This window comes from Chionomys nivalis, chromosome 4 (genome assembly GCF_950005125.1).
Source record: "Chionomys nivalis chromosome 4, mChiNiv1.1, whole genome shotgun sequence".
NCBI lineage: Eukaryota > Metazoa > Chordata > Mammalia > Rodentia > Cricetidae > Chionomys > Chionomys nivalis.
In genome coordinates, this window is record NC_080089.1 from 65375295 (window position 1) to 65389875 (window position 14581).

General features: G+C 49.9%; 2 protein-coding genes across 3 annotated transcripts; one reads left to right on the forward strand and one right to left on the reverse strand.

Annotated features, from left to right (window-relative positions):
* Positions 1-251: 251 nt before the first annotated feature.
* On the forward strand, positions 252-6437 carry Ppib (peptidylprolyl isomerase B). The gene is made up of 5 exons (XM_057768469.1): positions 252-476; positions 1657-1770; positions 3161-3254; positions 5226-5410; positions 6095-6437. The coding sequence occupies exons 1-5, from the start codon at positions 342-344 to the stop codon at positions 6215-6217; spliced, it is 651 nt and encodes a 216-aa protein (XP_057624452.1). The 5' UTR covers positions 252-341; the 3' UTR covers positions 6218-6437.
* Positions 6438-6512: 75 nt separating this feature from the next.
* Snx22 (sorting nexin 22) lies at positions 6513-9397 on the reverse strand. Of its 2 annotated transcripts, none has more exons than XM_057768472.1 (7): positions 9271-9397; positions 8851-8934; positions 8374-8478; positions 7805-7899; positions 7497-7529; positions 7254-7321; positions 6513-7011 (listed from the first exon to the last, which is right to left on the reverse strand). In XM_057768472.1, exons 1-7 carry the CDS (start codon positions 9343-9345, stop codon positions 6935-6937), a joined length of 537 nt encoding a protein of 178 aa, XP_057624455.1. In that variant the 5' UTR covers positions 9346-9397; the 3' UTR covers positions 6513-6934. The 2 variants fall into 2 exon arrangements, with proteins under 2 accessions (XP_057624455.1, XP_057624454.1); XM_057768471.1 differs by having other exon boundaries at positions 9167-9288.
* Positions 9398-14581: the final 5184 nt, after the last annotated feature.

The window sequence follows — 14581 nt, forward strand, 5'->3', positions numbered from 1 at the left end:
GTGACTGAGCTTTACACACCCTGACAGGCCGCAAGGTATGTTGGGCTTCGTAGTCTTTTTTTCTACGACCAATCTCAACGCCGCCTTCCGCACATGGCCTTGACGCAGCCGAAGGCAAATCCAATGGGAGGGTTGTAACGTGGCGGACACCCGCAGCCCCGCCCGCGGCGGCTCCTACCACTCTGCGTGGCGGCGCAGGGGGATCGTGGCCCGCTCCTCACGAAGCGAGGCTTCCGGAGGCCCAGGTTCACCCCCGCGCCCGGGCGGCAACGCGCGCACACCGCGAGTCCGCACCCTTTTCCGGTCCGGGCTCCCGCGACCGCTCTTGCTGCTGCCGGTGGATGCTGCGCCTTTCGGAGCGCAACATGAAGGTACTCTTCGCCGCCGCTCTCATCGTGGGCTCCGTCGTCTTCCTTTTGCTGCCTGGACCCTCCGTGGCCAACGATAAGAAGAAGGGACCCAAAGTCACAGTCCAGGTCTGGGCTCTTCTCACCCGGCGAGGCCTGCCTTCCTCGATCCGGTCCCGGCCTAATCGGGTCTGGCTCAGTAGTTCCTACCTGAGCGCCCTTGTCCTAGTCCAGCCCATCCTTGGGTCGGATATGACCTCTTGGAACCAGCCTCGCCGTACCCACTCAAACTAAAGAATGACCCTGACTCTCCCAGCCTCCGCTCTAATCCTGGATGCTCAGCTGCGGACAGCCTCAAGGAGGCCCTTTTGCACATACCCTGTCGTACCTTTCTTTTACTGTGGCCACATCCAGTTTACCGTGCTTTGTAGCAAGCAGTGCAGATATAGTTAAGCTTGCAAGCATTGTGATCTCTGTATTTTTTCTTTTTAATGTCAGTTTCTATAATCTGGAGTCATTGTAAGAGCACAGATTGCTATTCTGTAGTCTGAGAACGTAAACTTCCTTAAAAATGTTACAGTATTTACTTGCTGGGAAGAGGCATTCATACGTGATTGCTATTCTGTAGTCTGAGAACGTAAAGTTCCTTTAAAATGTTACGTTACATTGTTTACTTGCTGGGGAGAGGGACTCATACGTGCCACAGTGCAACTGTTAAGGTCAGAAGACAACTTGCAGGAGTCGATTCTCTATTTTCATCATTTGGGTCTCAGGACTTCAAGCTTGGCTGCAACCATATTTACCCATTAAGCCACCTGGCCAGCCTGTGGTCATTTCTTTCGGGGTAGGGTGATTAATGCAACAGACCAAGTGTTGTGGCGTATGTCTGTAATCCCAGACACTTGGGAGGAATACAGTTTAGCAAGACCCTGTCTCAGAGTATTTATTACTGGGGTTACTTGCTCAGTGGTCGAGCACTTGTCTGCCTGTCATGGACAAGGCCATTTTGTCAGTCCCTAGTGTAGGTTTGGGGAAGTCTAGAGCTTTTATTATTGTGAGCCATCATCTGGGTGCTGAGACACGAAGCTGTGTCCTATGGAAAAGCAGCGGATGCTCTTAATAACTGAGCCTTTTGTCCAGCCTACACATTTGATTTGTACAGAGGTTTGCCACTGCCAAAATCAGACTTAGCTCAGCTTTAGGGCTTTATCCACAGCTCTCTCTCACACATCAGGGTAATTTGGTGGGCCCTTCCTTCTCTACCAAGGCCCCTTTAAAAGGCTAAGCGTGGCTTGTTCATTTTCTTTAGGTATACTTTGATCTCCAAATTGGAGATGAGCCTGTAGGCCGAGTGGTCTTTGGACTCTTTGGAAAGACTGTTCCGAAAACGGTGGATAATTTTGTAGCCTTAGCTACAGGAGAGGTAAGTGACTGGTCCAAAGGTAAGCAGCTCCACGTCGTAGGGGTGAAGCAGGTGGGACTGCAGAATGGCCCATCTTCTGCAGGAACTGACATCAGCTTCACTAGCTGGCTTCCCCGAGGACCAGGTTGTGTGTGTTGAGAATAAAGGGGTCCAGCCAAGCGGTGATGGTGCCCACCTTTAATCCCAGCACTTGGGAGACATGGGCAGGAGGATCTCTCTGAGTTCAAGGCCAGCCTGGTCTACAGAGTGAGTTCCAGGACACCCAGAGCTGTTACACAGAGAAAGAAATCTGTCTCAAAAAAGAATAAAGGGTCCAGTTTGTTTGTTCTTAACTTTTGCAGAAGGCCCTGATTGTGCTGGCTGAATTACTCAAAGCCTCAGTGCCCGCATTTGGGAACTACACAAAGATCCAGTTGGTTCTTCCAGCCCCTGCTGCTTTGCGCAACTGCTCACAGCACAAAACATAATCCAAGGCGCTAAAGCTGGCAGTCTCGCAGTTAAGGGAGCTGTGAGGACATAGATAAACGTGGCATTATTTGACTGTGATGTTTGAAGACTAATCTTTTTTTTTTTTTTTTTTTCTTTTTGGTTTTTCGAGACAGGGTTTCTCTGTGGTTTTGGAGCCTGTCCTGGAACTAGCTCTGTAGACCAGGCTGGTCTCGAACTCACAGAGATCCGCCTGCCTCTGCCTCCCAAGTGCTGGGATTAAAGGCGTGCGCCACCACCGCCCGGCTGAAGACTAATCTTTAACATTTGAACTTACTGGAATGTTCTTAGACCACTTGATACAACTGCTATTGGGATAAAATAAGCTATTAAATTTTTAAAATGAAAAAAGGGTCCAAGGGACTTGACCCTAGAACATGGCACAGAATTTTAAGAAAGTGTATGTTCTATTTCATGAGATTTGTATTTTAAGGTCTTCACCCGTTTTGTTTTGTTTTTCCTGTGTAGCCCCTGGCTGACCTTGAACCTGATGTGTAGCTAGGGGTGACCTTGAGCTTCTGATCCTCCTGCTCCTACCTCCTGAGTGCTAGGATCCCAGGCACGCAGACCATGTTCAGTGTATATAGTGCCCAGGGTAGAGCCCAGGAGGGTATTCATGCTAGGGCAAATACTTTGCCTGCTGAGATGTATCCCCAGACCTTGCACTTGTTCTCAGGATGAGAAGAACAGAAGGAAAAGGCATAGCATGACCATGGGGCACGTCGTTCAGGAATTGCATAAGGGCAGAGGCTAGGGCTGATCTTTTCCAGATGTGCATGCTTTGACCTGCATTAGCTAAACACACCAAATGCCGAATATATAAGAACTGTAGGTGAATTTCTACAGGGCCTGTTTGACATCTGCTTAATGCCTCGTGCAACCTCCTTCTCATTCCTTTTTCCAGAAAGGATTTGGTTACAAAAACAGCAAATTCCATCGTGTCATCAAGGACTTCATGATCCAGGGTGGAGACTTCACCAGGGGAGATGGCACAGGAGGTAACTTCAGATCCTCTGAACAGAGGCATTTAATTGGGCATTTCCTGTTCCGACCACACAGTCCCAAAGAACTGACTCAGAGGCTATTACTTATAGTGCTCAACTGGTAGCTCAGGCTTGTTACTAGATAACTCTTAAATCTAAATTAACCCATATTTCTGTTTATGCTTTGTCGTGTGGCTAAGGAAACATCCTGCTTGCTCGATGGCTGGCTGGTATCTCTCCCGACTCCTCCCTCCTTCCTGTCATTCTCAGTCTGATCACCCCGCCTCTACTTTTTGCCTGGCTATTTTTTTTTTTTTTTATTCCTGGGTCTCAAACATTGGAAGAAGAGAACGGACTTCTGCAGTGTACCCTCTGACTGCACATGCACCGTGACATGAGTGCGTGTACCCGTACACATGCACAGACTAAAAATCCAGGGGCTGGAGAGAAGACTCACTGGTTAAGATGGCTCTTGCATGGGACCTGGGTTCCCTTGTGAGTTGGTGACTCACAACTGTTCATAGTTCCAGCTCTAGGCAATCCAACAGCCTTTCTTGTCTCCTCAGGCACACGCACAGTGCAAAGATGTGCATGTAGGCAAAGCACCTGTACACTCAAAAACTGAATGTGATGATGCGTGCTTTAAATCTCAGCACTCGGAAGGAAGGCAGAGACTGCTTGGTCTACAGAGTGAGTTCCAGGATAGCCAGGGCTACACAGAGAAACTCTACTCAGGGAAAACAAAAGTTGATGGGCGTGGAATGTAACCATTTGTAAGGTAGCTGGATGGAAGTTCTGGAATAGAAGATTGTCATAAAGACTAAAATACAAATTTCTTCAAAATTTATTTCTTGTGACTTGGGAGCTCCCCATGTCTTGAGGAAGTGAATGAAACTAGATTAGTGTTTTGGTTTTTGTTTTAAATACAAGCAATTGAAATCCCGTGGTTAGTTAAGGTCTCTAAGGAAATTTCTCAAATAGGAAGTCTTAGCAGTATACAGGCCAGAGTCATTGCAGGAAGCAGGCCACCTCACTCCTGCCTTGATATCTAGTCTAATCTTGCTTTTCTGCCTTCTCGGCTCCTACAGTCACCCGCCTCTCCCTTGTCGGTCTCTGGCCAGGGCAGGTCCTAACCTGGGGCGTCCTGAGGAGCTGTGGGGTGAGCACAGGTGTGCTGAGAGCAAAGGATCCCATGCGAGTGACGTGAACAGAATGGCATTAAGCCAAAGAAAGTGACTATGTCATGGCTGGCCCGGGATGGGAGATCTGCCTTCTAAGTGCGGAGTTAATGTCATTCTCTATCACACTTGGCCTTTATGTGCACGTGTTAAAGTCAGGACAACTCACAGGAGTTGGTTTTCTTCCACCCTTCCATACCAAGCTGTCTCTCTGGCCTGAGAAGACGCTGCTTCGGTGCTGGTTTTCTCGGGCCCTTCAGTCCATCAGTGGGAAAACAAACTTTGTTCCGTGCTTACTGTTATGGCCCCGGACCCATACCCCACACAGACATGACACACATTCATAAGCATTTTTTATTTTATGTTCCAGACTTGATAAGAGGCTCTTGGCTCTTAAACCAAGTAACAGCCCTGTGTCCCATTTTTCCTCCCCTGGCCAACCCCCACCTGCTCTTCTGCTCCATAGCTGCTCCTGCCTTGTGATCCTAGAAAGGCCATCCGGTTGGCTATAGCAGTTCTTCTGAAGGTTTCCACACCCCAGCATCACCAAGGCGCTACAGGCCTCAGGACATAACCAAGATAGCTGGTAACATGTACCTCGACAGTCATAAAACTCCTCGTAATAGTTCGCCCAAGTCAGCCTGGCCTCATACCCCAGATGGCTTGAGTAGAAGACGTGAAGGCCATTTTTATGTCCTTGTTGGCCAGTCAAGCCTGACCTGAGCCCTGAAGATCCTCACCCAAGCACCTGCCTATTTTGGTCCAACCCACTTTGTTTCAACACCGTGACCTCTGATTCTCTTCCCAGGAAAGAGCATCTATGGTGAGCGCTTCCCAGATGAGAACTTCAAGCTGAAGCACTATGGGCCTGGATGGGTGAGCATGGCCAATGCAGGCAAAGACACCAATGGCTCCCAGTTCTTCATAACTACCGTCAAGACGTCCTGGCTAGATGGCAAACATGTCGTTTTTGGCAAAGTTCTAGAGGGCATGGTAAGTTTAAAAGTGAGGGCTAAACCTTGGTGGTCCTTACCAAGGATCCAGCTTGAATAGGCAGGGGCTTCAAGTAGGAAATCTTTTCCCCAAAGGCACCTAAGCCACAGATAAAGACCAGCTGTGCTTCCTCCTAATCTGGTGTAGGGATGGGTAGTGTCAAGAACAAACATCCCGACTGAGTGACTCGCACATGCCCATGGTCCTAGCTATTGGGGAGGCTGAAGCAAGAGGCTAGGCTGGACAGCAACATGAGACCACATTTCAGTGCATCCATGGGGCTTTGGCTGCATGAAAGAGTGTTTAACCCAGCATGCATCAAGTTGTAAGTTCAGTCCCCAGCACCACAGTCAGGAAAAACGAAAATAAGTGCACGATATCCAACCTATATTTCCATGCCCCTCAAGGTTCTGAGTCTTCCCAAACCCCAGACAACCTGTCCAGAAGACCTTGTTGGGTTTGTCCTGCTGTGAGGTCCTCTGTTCGGTCACTCACACCTGAGCGGTATTGAATCAGCTAAGCATCTGTGCTCCGCATTCACCCTGGCCATCAGTTCCTGAGCTCTTGGTTCCCTGGGTTTCCGTGTTGGTCCCATGTGGGTCTCAACCCTCCTAGGCCACTCCCTGGGGCTGTCCCAGCAGTATGCCTCTTGACTTCTACCCCTCCCCCTGCTTTCTTTCCTAGGACGTAGTGAGGAAGGTGGAGAGCACCAAGACCGACAGTCGGGACAAGCCCCTGAAGGATGTGATCATCGCAGACTGCGGCAAGATCGAAGTGGAGAAGCCCTTTGCCATAGCCAAGGAGTAGTCTCAGGGACCTCACCCCTCTAAGCTGCGTGTGCGCAGGTCCTGTCACTACCCTCACAGGGGTGAGGTAGCCAGTCACAAGGTTTCGTGCCACTTGGCCCCAGGGCTTCCATCTGAGGGAGTGGACCCATGCCCTCTCACATTCCACAGGCCTGTTTTTATACCAAACTCGTAACAGTGCTGATCAATAAAAAAAGTGGGTTTTCTTTTTTTATAACTTAGGTGTGGGCTTTGAGGGTGTATATAAAGCACCTGTCCTGAGTGTGCATCCCAGCATGTCCAGGACTCTTATGTGGAGATAGATGCACCCCTTTCCTTGGGCTCCTTTCTAAGCCTGTGCCTAGGTGGTACCCACTAGTCATCAGGCAGAGGCTACCCAGCTACTGTGCCCAGCTTCTGCCACCTGCCAGGCTGGGCTAGGAAATCCACCTGAATCTTCTCAGCCTATGCCTGAAATTACTTAATGCTCTTTTCTTTATCTTGACTTTGCCGCGGCCCCTGGGCAAATCTGCTAACTGCAGCTGTCAGTGCACACCAAGTTCAGAGCCTTGAGTGTGGCTGGGCACAGCTGAGCCTCGGCTAGTTACACCCTGAGGCTAGTCCAAGGGTCGACCCAGCTTCTTATATGGAACTCCTAGGACTGAGGCACATTAACTGTCCTGACAGGTGACCTGAAGCCTGGGCTAGCCAGGGCATTGGTGATGGAGCAGGATGACGGTTAGCCTTTGGCCGGGCTAGTGCTGAAGCCATAGAGACCCTGGAGGACACCATCCACCACCACTTCTGGGAGAGGTTCTGTGGGAGAAAAGGTGAAGGAGAGGGAGCTAGCATATGATGGGCCTGGCCTAGGGCTTTAGTACTCTGAGCTGCCCACAAGCTCAGCTGTCTACCCACTGTGTGCTTTCCCCAGCCCACATTCTGTTCATATTTGCTTTGGAGGACAGGCCACAGGGGAGCAGAGACCAGGTGAACCAACTGGATCACACTAGCTTCTATGAAGTAAGTTACAGAGCAGGTTACAGGGGCTGGTGTCTCACCTGGGGGAGGGGTGTAAATGTAGGGGTCCATACAGAAGCCAATGACGGGCCGGTGGTGCAGCTGTGAGCTGTGAGGAGGGAGGAAGAGAGTTGTGAGTCATGAGAGTGGAGGTGTGGCAGTGCAAGACTCTAAGGACCAAAATAAGCAGGGAAAGGAAGGAACTAGGAGACAGGTTACTGGCCTGCCTCCTAGCATGTGGCCACCAGGGGGCAGCAGGCACTTAGAGCAGGACTTGGACTTGCCTGTTGTCACTAGGCAGGAATTCCCTCAGGGTGCTGAAAAGAAGAGAAACACTGTAAGTTGCTTGAGGATACCCAGGGGACTGTTGCTTCTATTTTGTAACAAGCCCGATTCCGGAGATGGACGCAGCTGGGGTAATCAAAGCTGTCCAAAACCCAGCTCCTCCATCCGGGTCAAGAAAGTTGGTAGGGGAGGCTGCATATCAGACCAGAGCCCAGTATTTGAATGAAGAAAGCTTGTTCTTCAGGACCCTTTCACAGCCACTTGCTGCTGAGAGCCCTTGCCACACCCTGGCAGGGGCCGTCCTTGCCTCCAGCTGCTGGCCTTGGAGTCTGTGGGGAAGTGGCGAAGCCTCAGGAATTCCAATAACTCCTTGGGCACGTCCTGATTCAGGTACAGGATGCCCTACAGAGGAAGACGGGAAGCCTGTAATCAGACACAGCTACTAATTACATAACTCATTGCAAACAAACATTTGAGGACCTTTGTTCCAAAATAAGAATTTCAAGGCAGTGGAAGCAAGTATTACTCCAAGCTCAGGGCCATTCTGGGGAATGGCTGGACTGCAAAGGCTAGCCTTGTAAAGTGGGCAGGTTAGTTCAATGCCTGTCACTGCTGGACGAATGTGTCCACACACACACACACACACACACCTCATGAAGATAACAGAGTCTTACTCTAGGGCTGACACATCTTGAAGGATCCACCTGTTGGTTATTCAAAACTTGCAATAATCCAGATAGAAACGTGTACTCACTATTGCTTAGAAAAATGGAGCTTGGGGTGGTAAATAGCAATCTCAAGTTGTGGCCCCCCACATCACTATCTGGGTCACCCCTGGTCCCTGAGGCTAGGAGCAACCAAGTGTCCTGTGCACACCTGGATATAGGTCTCCAAGCCCTGCCGGCGCTGTTCCAATCCTCTGGTCCTCCAGTTGGGCAGGCGTTTTGAGGGAAAGTCAGGCACTTTGTACCGTTTCTTGATCTGTCATCAGTTACAGAGGTGAGATCCCAGCAAAGCCCTCAAGCCCATTCCACCTAGATGATGCGTCTCCAGTCCTCCCTCTATGCCTTTAAGCTCTAACCTGGGACTGCTGGTGAGAGGTGGTTGGGACAGAAGTGACGTGCCCAAAAGTAGAAAGGACATACACAGACAAGGTCAGTCTGAGCTGTGATCTAGCCACTGCGCCCTCCCCGCAAGGGGCCCTGCAGCCCTTGGGTAGTTGCCCATGATCTGCACCCTCCCGGGACTGGGACAGTGATGGGGGTGAGCAACCAGAAGCTGGGACCGGATCCCTTTCGCCTGCACCCAGGGGATTGGCCTGGAGCCGGATTGGTGAGGTGGGTGCCACCTCACCCGCTTGTGTAGAGCATGGAACTCGCTGTATCGCCTCGGCACCGTGTGTCTGCGTCCGCTGTACAGCACCTCGACTTGGAACACCTAGCGGGCGGAGGAGTGCGGGCGGCTGGCCTAAATGTTGCGGCAGGACCCGCGCCCACTTTCTGGCGTTCGAAAGGGACAAAGACGACTTGGTGTGCGGCCGCTCAGGGAAATCCCTCCCGCACCCCACATACACCTGAAAGAGGCTGACGGGCCCGCCCCTCTGCTCCACAGGATCCCACTAGAGCCCAGATCATCATCCGAGGGACTGGCAAAGCCAGTAACCCCGAACCTTTGCGATGAACGTCCTAGCCCGGTATCCTGGTTCCCTGTTGCGCTCGTCGAGGGGATGGATATTCGGTGGATCCCCACGCTCACCCTCCATCCATTGCTCACCATGTGGCCTTTCTCTGGGCTCTGCCTGGACTCTTCGGCCTCGGGCCCCACCGAGGGGATGTGAACTTCCAGCATCCGCGCCCTGACCCCGCCGCAGCCTCTCCTTGATTGCGCGCTAAGGCACCCGAACTCCCTAGAACAGCCAGGCAGCCCTACGAGGCCACCCCGCCCTTGGACTCCAGGCCCTGCCCCCGGGCTGTAGGTCCCGCCCCATTTTCCGGTCCTTCGGGCTTAGGCTCCACCCTCTGGTCCAGGACCACGCCCTCAAATCAGTAGGCCACGCCCTTCCCTCGAGTCCCTGGCTCGCCCCTCCCGAGGCGTTCCCTGTCACACTAAAGCTGAGGCGAAAAGATAACACCTTGGTCTAGAGAGGTCGCTAGCAGTGCCAGGAGGAACCCTTCTCAGAGTCAACCGTTTGTCAAATATTTCCCTAGCGTGTACTGCCTGCCAGGTACGCAGCCAAACTAAAATTTCACCTGATCTTTGTTGAGTGCCCTGGATTCTGAAGTGGCAGATGAGGGCACAGGCAGGGTTCCCTTCCCGTCTGGGCGTCCACCCCAGGACTATCCTTGCTCTCAGGGAACCTGACCACCCAGTCCTTCCCCTTTCAGGTGGTCCCTGGTAGCGCTACGTAGAGACTCCAACTGAGTTTCTGGGCGAGGCTAGGATCCTTTCTAGCTTTGATGGGCACCCACAGACCCTTCATTTGCTCCATTCATTCATCCACCCATCCATCCTACCTTAGCATCCCTAACTTGCTTCAAGTTTGCGTGTTGGGAAGAGGCGATTTAAAAACCCAGGTTCAATTGAGGCCAACCTGGTCTAGAGAGCGAGTTCCAGGACAGCCAGGGCCATGCAGAAAAACTGTCTCAAACCAAACCCAAACCAAACAAACAAAAATTCTACTACATTCCAAGAAAGACCAGCAGGGTAGATAAGAGCAACCTGGAGCCACCTCCAGGACCCTCACAGTTCCTCTTCCTCACATCCTGCCCTATACCCACCTACCTTTCTTATCTACCCATCACTGCCCACCCATCTCAATGGAACAATCCCCTAAAGAAGCCCTTTTAAAAAAAAATTCTTATTTATTTTAGACAAAGTGGGCTGAGCTCCTCATGCTGATTTTGAACTTCTGGTATCAAACAATTCTCTTAATTCTCTTGCCTCAGCCTCACAATTACCCGGACACAGACCCACTCCTGTTTTGCAGACATGTAAAAAGTCCACACAGTTCCTGATATCCAGGTTGTGTAACTTTCTTTTTGTTTTTTGTTTTTGTTTTTCTAGACAGGGTTTCTCTGTAACTTTGGAGCCTGTCCTGGAACTAGCTCTTGTAGACCAGGCTGGCCTAGAACTCACAGAGATCCGCCTGCCTCTGCCTCCCGAGTGTTGGGATTAAAGGCGTGCACCACCACCGCCTGGCCCAGCAAGGTTTTGTAACTTTCAAAGCTGAGCCTGGTTTCTATTGTTGTTTGTTTGTTTGTTTGTTTGTTTGTTTTTGTTTTGTTTTTTTTGAGACAGGGTTTCTCTTTGTGGCCTTGGCTGTCTTGGAACTCACTTCCTAGACCATACTGGCCTTGAACTCCCAGAGGTCTGCCTGTAAAAGTCAGGCACCACCACCACCCTGGCTATAGCAGGATTTTAATACGGAACTCTCACTTCATGTGCCAGAAATAGAAATGACCTCCACTTCTACCTCAACCCCATAGCCCTCACTCAGCAATTCAGGAACACAATGGCACGTGCTCTGTTTTTAAGCTGGGTTGTGAGTGGCTATTCTTAGCTGCCAACATGGCTACAGGTGGGATGAACTAAACCTAAGCTGCTGGACACACTTGTGAGGGATTTTAATTAACAGGACCATTTGAGGTATGGTCCACTTGTCCGAAATCTGGCTACACTTTCTCATGGCCGCCGATGTAAAGGACATGGGAGAAGGAAGCTTTGGCTTTCTGCTTGCGTGTCCCCGTTCTCCTGGACCCTGCTGCACAGGCAAGTCTTCACAGGCATTGGAGCCGACTTTGGGATCCCAACGTTGCCTGAAGACCAACCGAGACATCCAGCATCAGGGACTGAATAACTCCTGGATTCTTGGACTTTGTCAGCAGACAGCCATTGTTGGACTAGATGGGCCACAGCCACTCTAATCACACACGTGTATGGGGGGGGCGTGTGCTTGCGTGCGTGCGTGCGTGTGTGTGTGTGTGTGTGTGTGTGTGTGATCCATCCTATTGGCTCTTGATGGAGGAGTTACTTTCATTGGTTAATAAAGAAAAGGCCAACCCTTAGGTGGGTGGAGTAAACAGACAGAATGCTGGGAGAAAGAAGCCGAGTCAGGCGGTCGCCATGATTCTCACACTCCAGACAGACGCAGGTTAAGATCTTTCCTGGTAAGCCAGCTCGTGGTGCTACACAGAATATTAGAAATGGGTTAGATCAATATGTAAGAGCTAGCCAATAAGAGGCTGGAACTAATGGGCCAGGCAGTGTTTATTTTTTTTATATATTTATTTATTATGTATACAATATTCTGCCTTCATGTATGCCAGCACGCCAGAAGAGGGCGCCAGATCTCATTACAGATGGTTGTGAACCACCATGTGGTTGCTGGGAATTGAACTCAGGACCTCTGGAAGACCAGGCAGTGCTCTTTTTTTTTTTTTTTTTTTTTTTTTTTTTTGGTTTTTCGAGACAGGGTTTCTCTGTGGTTTTGGAGCCTGTCCTGGAACTAGCTCTTGTAGACCAGGCTGGTCTCGAACTCACAGAGATCCGCCTACCTCTGCCTCCCGAGTGCTGGGATTAAAGGAGTGCGCCACCACCGCCCGGCTCCAGGCAGTGCTCTTAACCACTGAGCCATCTCTCCAGCCCCCAAGGAAACTTTTTTTTTTAATTTTTCGAGACAGGGTTTCTCCATAGCTTTTGGAGCCTGTCCTGGAACTAGCTCTTGTAGACCAGGCTGTCCTCGAATTTACAGAGATCTGCCTTTCTCTGCCTCCTGAGTGCCGGGATTAAAGGCGTGCGCCACCACCGCCTCCAGGCAGTGTTTAAAAGAATACAGTTTCCGTGTAATTATTTCTGGTAAAGCTAGCCGGTGGCCGGGAGCTGAGTGGTGGGAAGCGGCCCGCAGCTCCCTACGACAGGGTCTGGTTCTCTAGAGAACCCTGACTAATACATTTCTCTATGGGGGTGTCTTGAAAAATTGGCAACAATAGAAAGTTTCTGAATATGCAACAACTAAAAACTAATTCAAACTCCAGCAAACCCAAGGTCTGTCTGGCAGCCCTTGCCCATGTTACGCCCTGGGATGTCACTTCGGGCTTGGCCGTGAGCACACGACATGCAGACATGCATACTTTGCCCTGTGCATGCTGCATGCTGCCACACCATGCACTGCCAGTGAACCTTACCTGAAACGCTTCTGTTGTAATTTAAAATTATTATTAATATTCATGAATTGCTGTGCTTTTAATGTACAAACTTTTCTACTCTTAAAAAAAACATAGTGATTTGATTAAAAATCCAGAGACTTGACATTTTCCTCTGCCCTTCTTACACGGCAGCATGTATGTGCCCTGTTTGTTCTTTGCCAGCTTGGCACAAACTAGTCATCCTGGAAGAGGAACCTTAGTTGAGACAAGGCTGCCCTCAGAGTGCCTGTAGACATGTTTGCATTTTCTTGATTCATGATTGACGTAGGAGGGCCCAGCCCACTTTGGATTGAGCTACCCCTGGACAGTGGTCAGGGGTGTAAGAAACCTGACTGGCTGGATGGTAGCAGCACAAGTCTTAATCCTATCACTCAGGAGGCGGAAGCAGGCCGATCTCAGAGTTCAAGGCCAGTCTAGTCTACAGATCTAGTTCCAGGACAGCCAGGGCTACACAGCAAAATCCTGTCTTGAAAACACCAAACAAAAAAACAAGACAGCAGACTGATAGCCAGATGTAGTGGCCCATACCTTTAACCCCAGCACTTGGGAGGCAGATGCATCCCATTCAATATAGTGAATTCTAGGACAGCCAAAGCTACATAGACCCTGTCTCAAAACAAAAGCAAGAAAAGAAAGCTTGAGGCCAGCCTTGTCTACAGAGTGAGTTCCAGAGCAGCCAGGGCTACACAGAGAAACCCTGTCTTGGGGGAAACAAAGAAACGTGTGGCGGGGGGGGGGGGGGGGGGGCGGAGGAAGAAATGAGGATTACAGGGAAGAAGGAAAGAAAACAATAAAAAGGAAGGCCAGGCAGTAGTGGCGCACACCTTTAATCCCAGCACTCCGGAGGTAGAGGCAGGCGGATCTCTGTGACCTCGGAGCCAGCCTGGTCTACAGAGCTTCTTCCAGGACAGGCTCCAAAGCTACAGAGAAACCCTGTCTCAAAAAACCAAAAGAAAAAAAAAGAATAAAAAGGGGACAAGCCGCCGGGCGGTGGTGGCGCACGCCTTTAATCCCAACACTTGGGAGGCAGAGGCAGGCAGATCTCTGTGAGTTCGAGACCAGCCTGGTCTACAAGAGCTAGTTCCAGGACAGGCTCCAAAACCACAGAGAAACTCTGTCTTGAAAAACCCAAAAAAAAAAAAAAAAAAAAAAAAGCTGTTCCTTCATGCCTCTGCATCAGCTCCTGCCTCCAGAAGCAGGGGCAAGTGAATGTCTGAGTACAAGGCCAGCCTGGTCTACATGAGAAATTCTAGGACAGCCAGGGTTACATAGAGGAAGCCTTTTTCAAAAATCAAACAAAAGATTTGCATAAAAGTTTTACAAAGTTGGGAATATTTATAGAATATCTGTACTCAGCATGCTTGGCTACATTTGATGGAAGAAAATTTTTCTCACATAGGTCAACCTGGTCTACACATGGTCAGTTAGGGTTACTTAATAAGGCCCTGTCTCAAAATGAAAACATTAATCAATTTCGTCTTGGGATTAGGACAGAATTTCTAAGAATTTCTGAAATGGCCCTACAGATACTTCCGCCACTTTTTCTATGCATTCACACCACTGATGATTTTATTTTATTTTATTTTTATTTTTTTGTGGCTGGAGAGACAGCTGTGAGTGCTGGGAACCGAACTCTTATATTTTTGGTTGTGAGCCTAGCCTTTAACGGCTGAGCCATCTCTCCAACTCCCACTGATGATTTTAAACTCAGAATACTCATCAACTCTGATAAGCATTGATGATGTCCTGTGTCCTACAGCATCAAATATCCAGCAAGATGTCATCTTTTTTTGCCGTAGAAATAAACAAGTACATCCATCCCATTGCTGTGCAAGCTTACTTTCCTCTTCAGGAAGCAGTAAAGTTACTGTGTGTACAAA

Bases quoted from the DNA above. Each gene is read 5' to 3' on its own strand.
- Ppib (XM_057768469.1), top strand. From the start codon at position 342: ATGCTGCGCCTTTCGGAGCGCAACATGAAGGTACTCTTCGCCGCCGCT. The intron at 477-1,656 runs GTCTGGGCTCTT...CATTTTCTTTAG, and splicing joins GACCCAAAGTCACAGTCCAG to GTATACTTTGATCTCCAAAT. The intron at 5,411-6,094 runs GTAAGTTTAAAA...TTTCTTTCCTAG, and splicing joins GCAAAGTTCTAGAGGGCATG to GACGTAGTGAGGAAGGTGGA.
- Snx22 (XM_057768471.1), bottom strand. From the start codon at position 9,259: ATGGAGGGTGAGCGTGGGGATCCACCGAATATCCATCCCCTCGACGAG. The intron at 8,935-9,166 runs GTTCGGGGTTAC...TCCGCCCGCTAG, and splicing joins CTAGGACGTTCATCGCAAAG to GTGTTCCAAGTCGAGGTGCT. The intron at 7,322-7,496 runs GCAAGTCCAAGT...CCCTCCTCACAG, and splicing joins TTCCTGCCTAGTGACAACAG to CTCACAGCTGCACCACCGGC.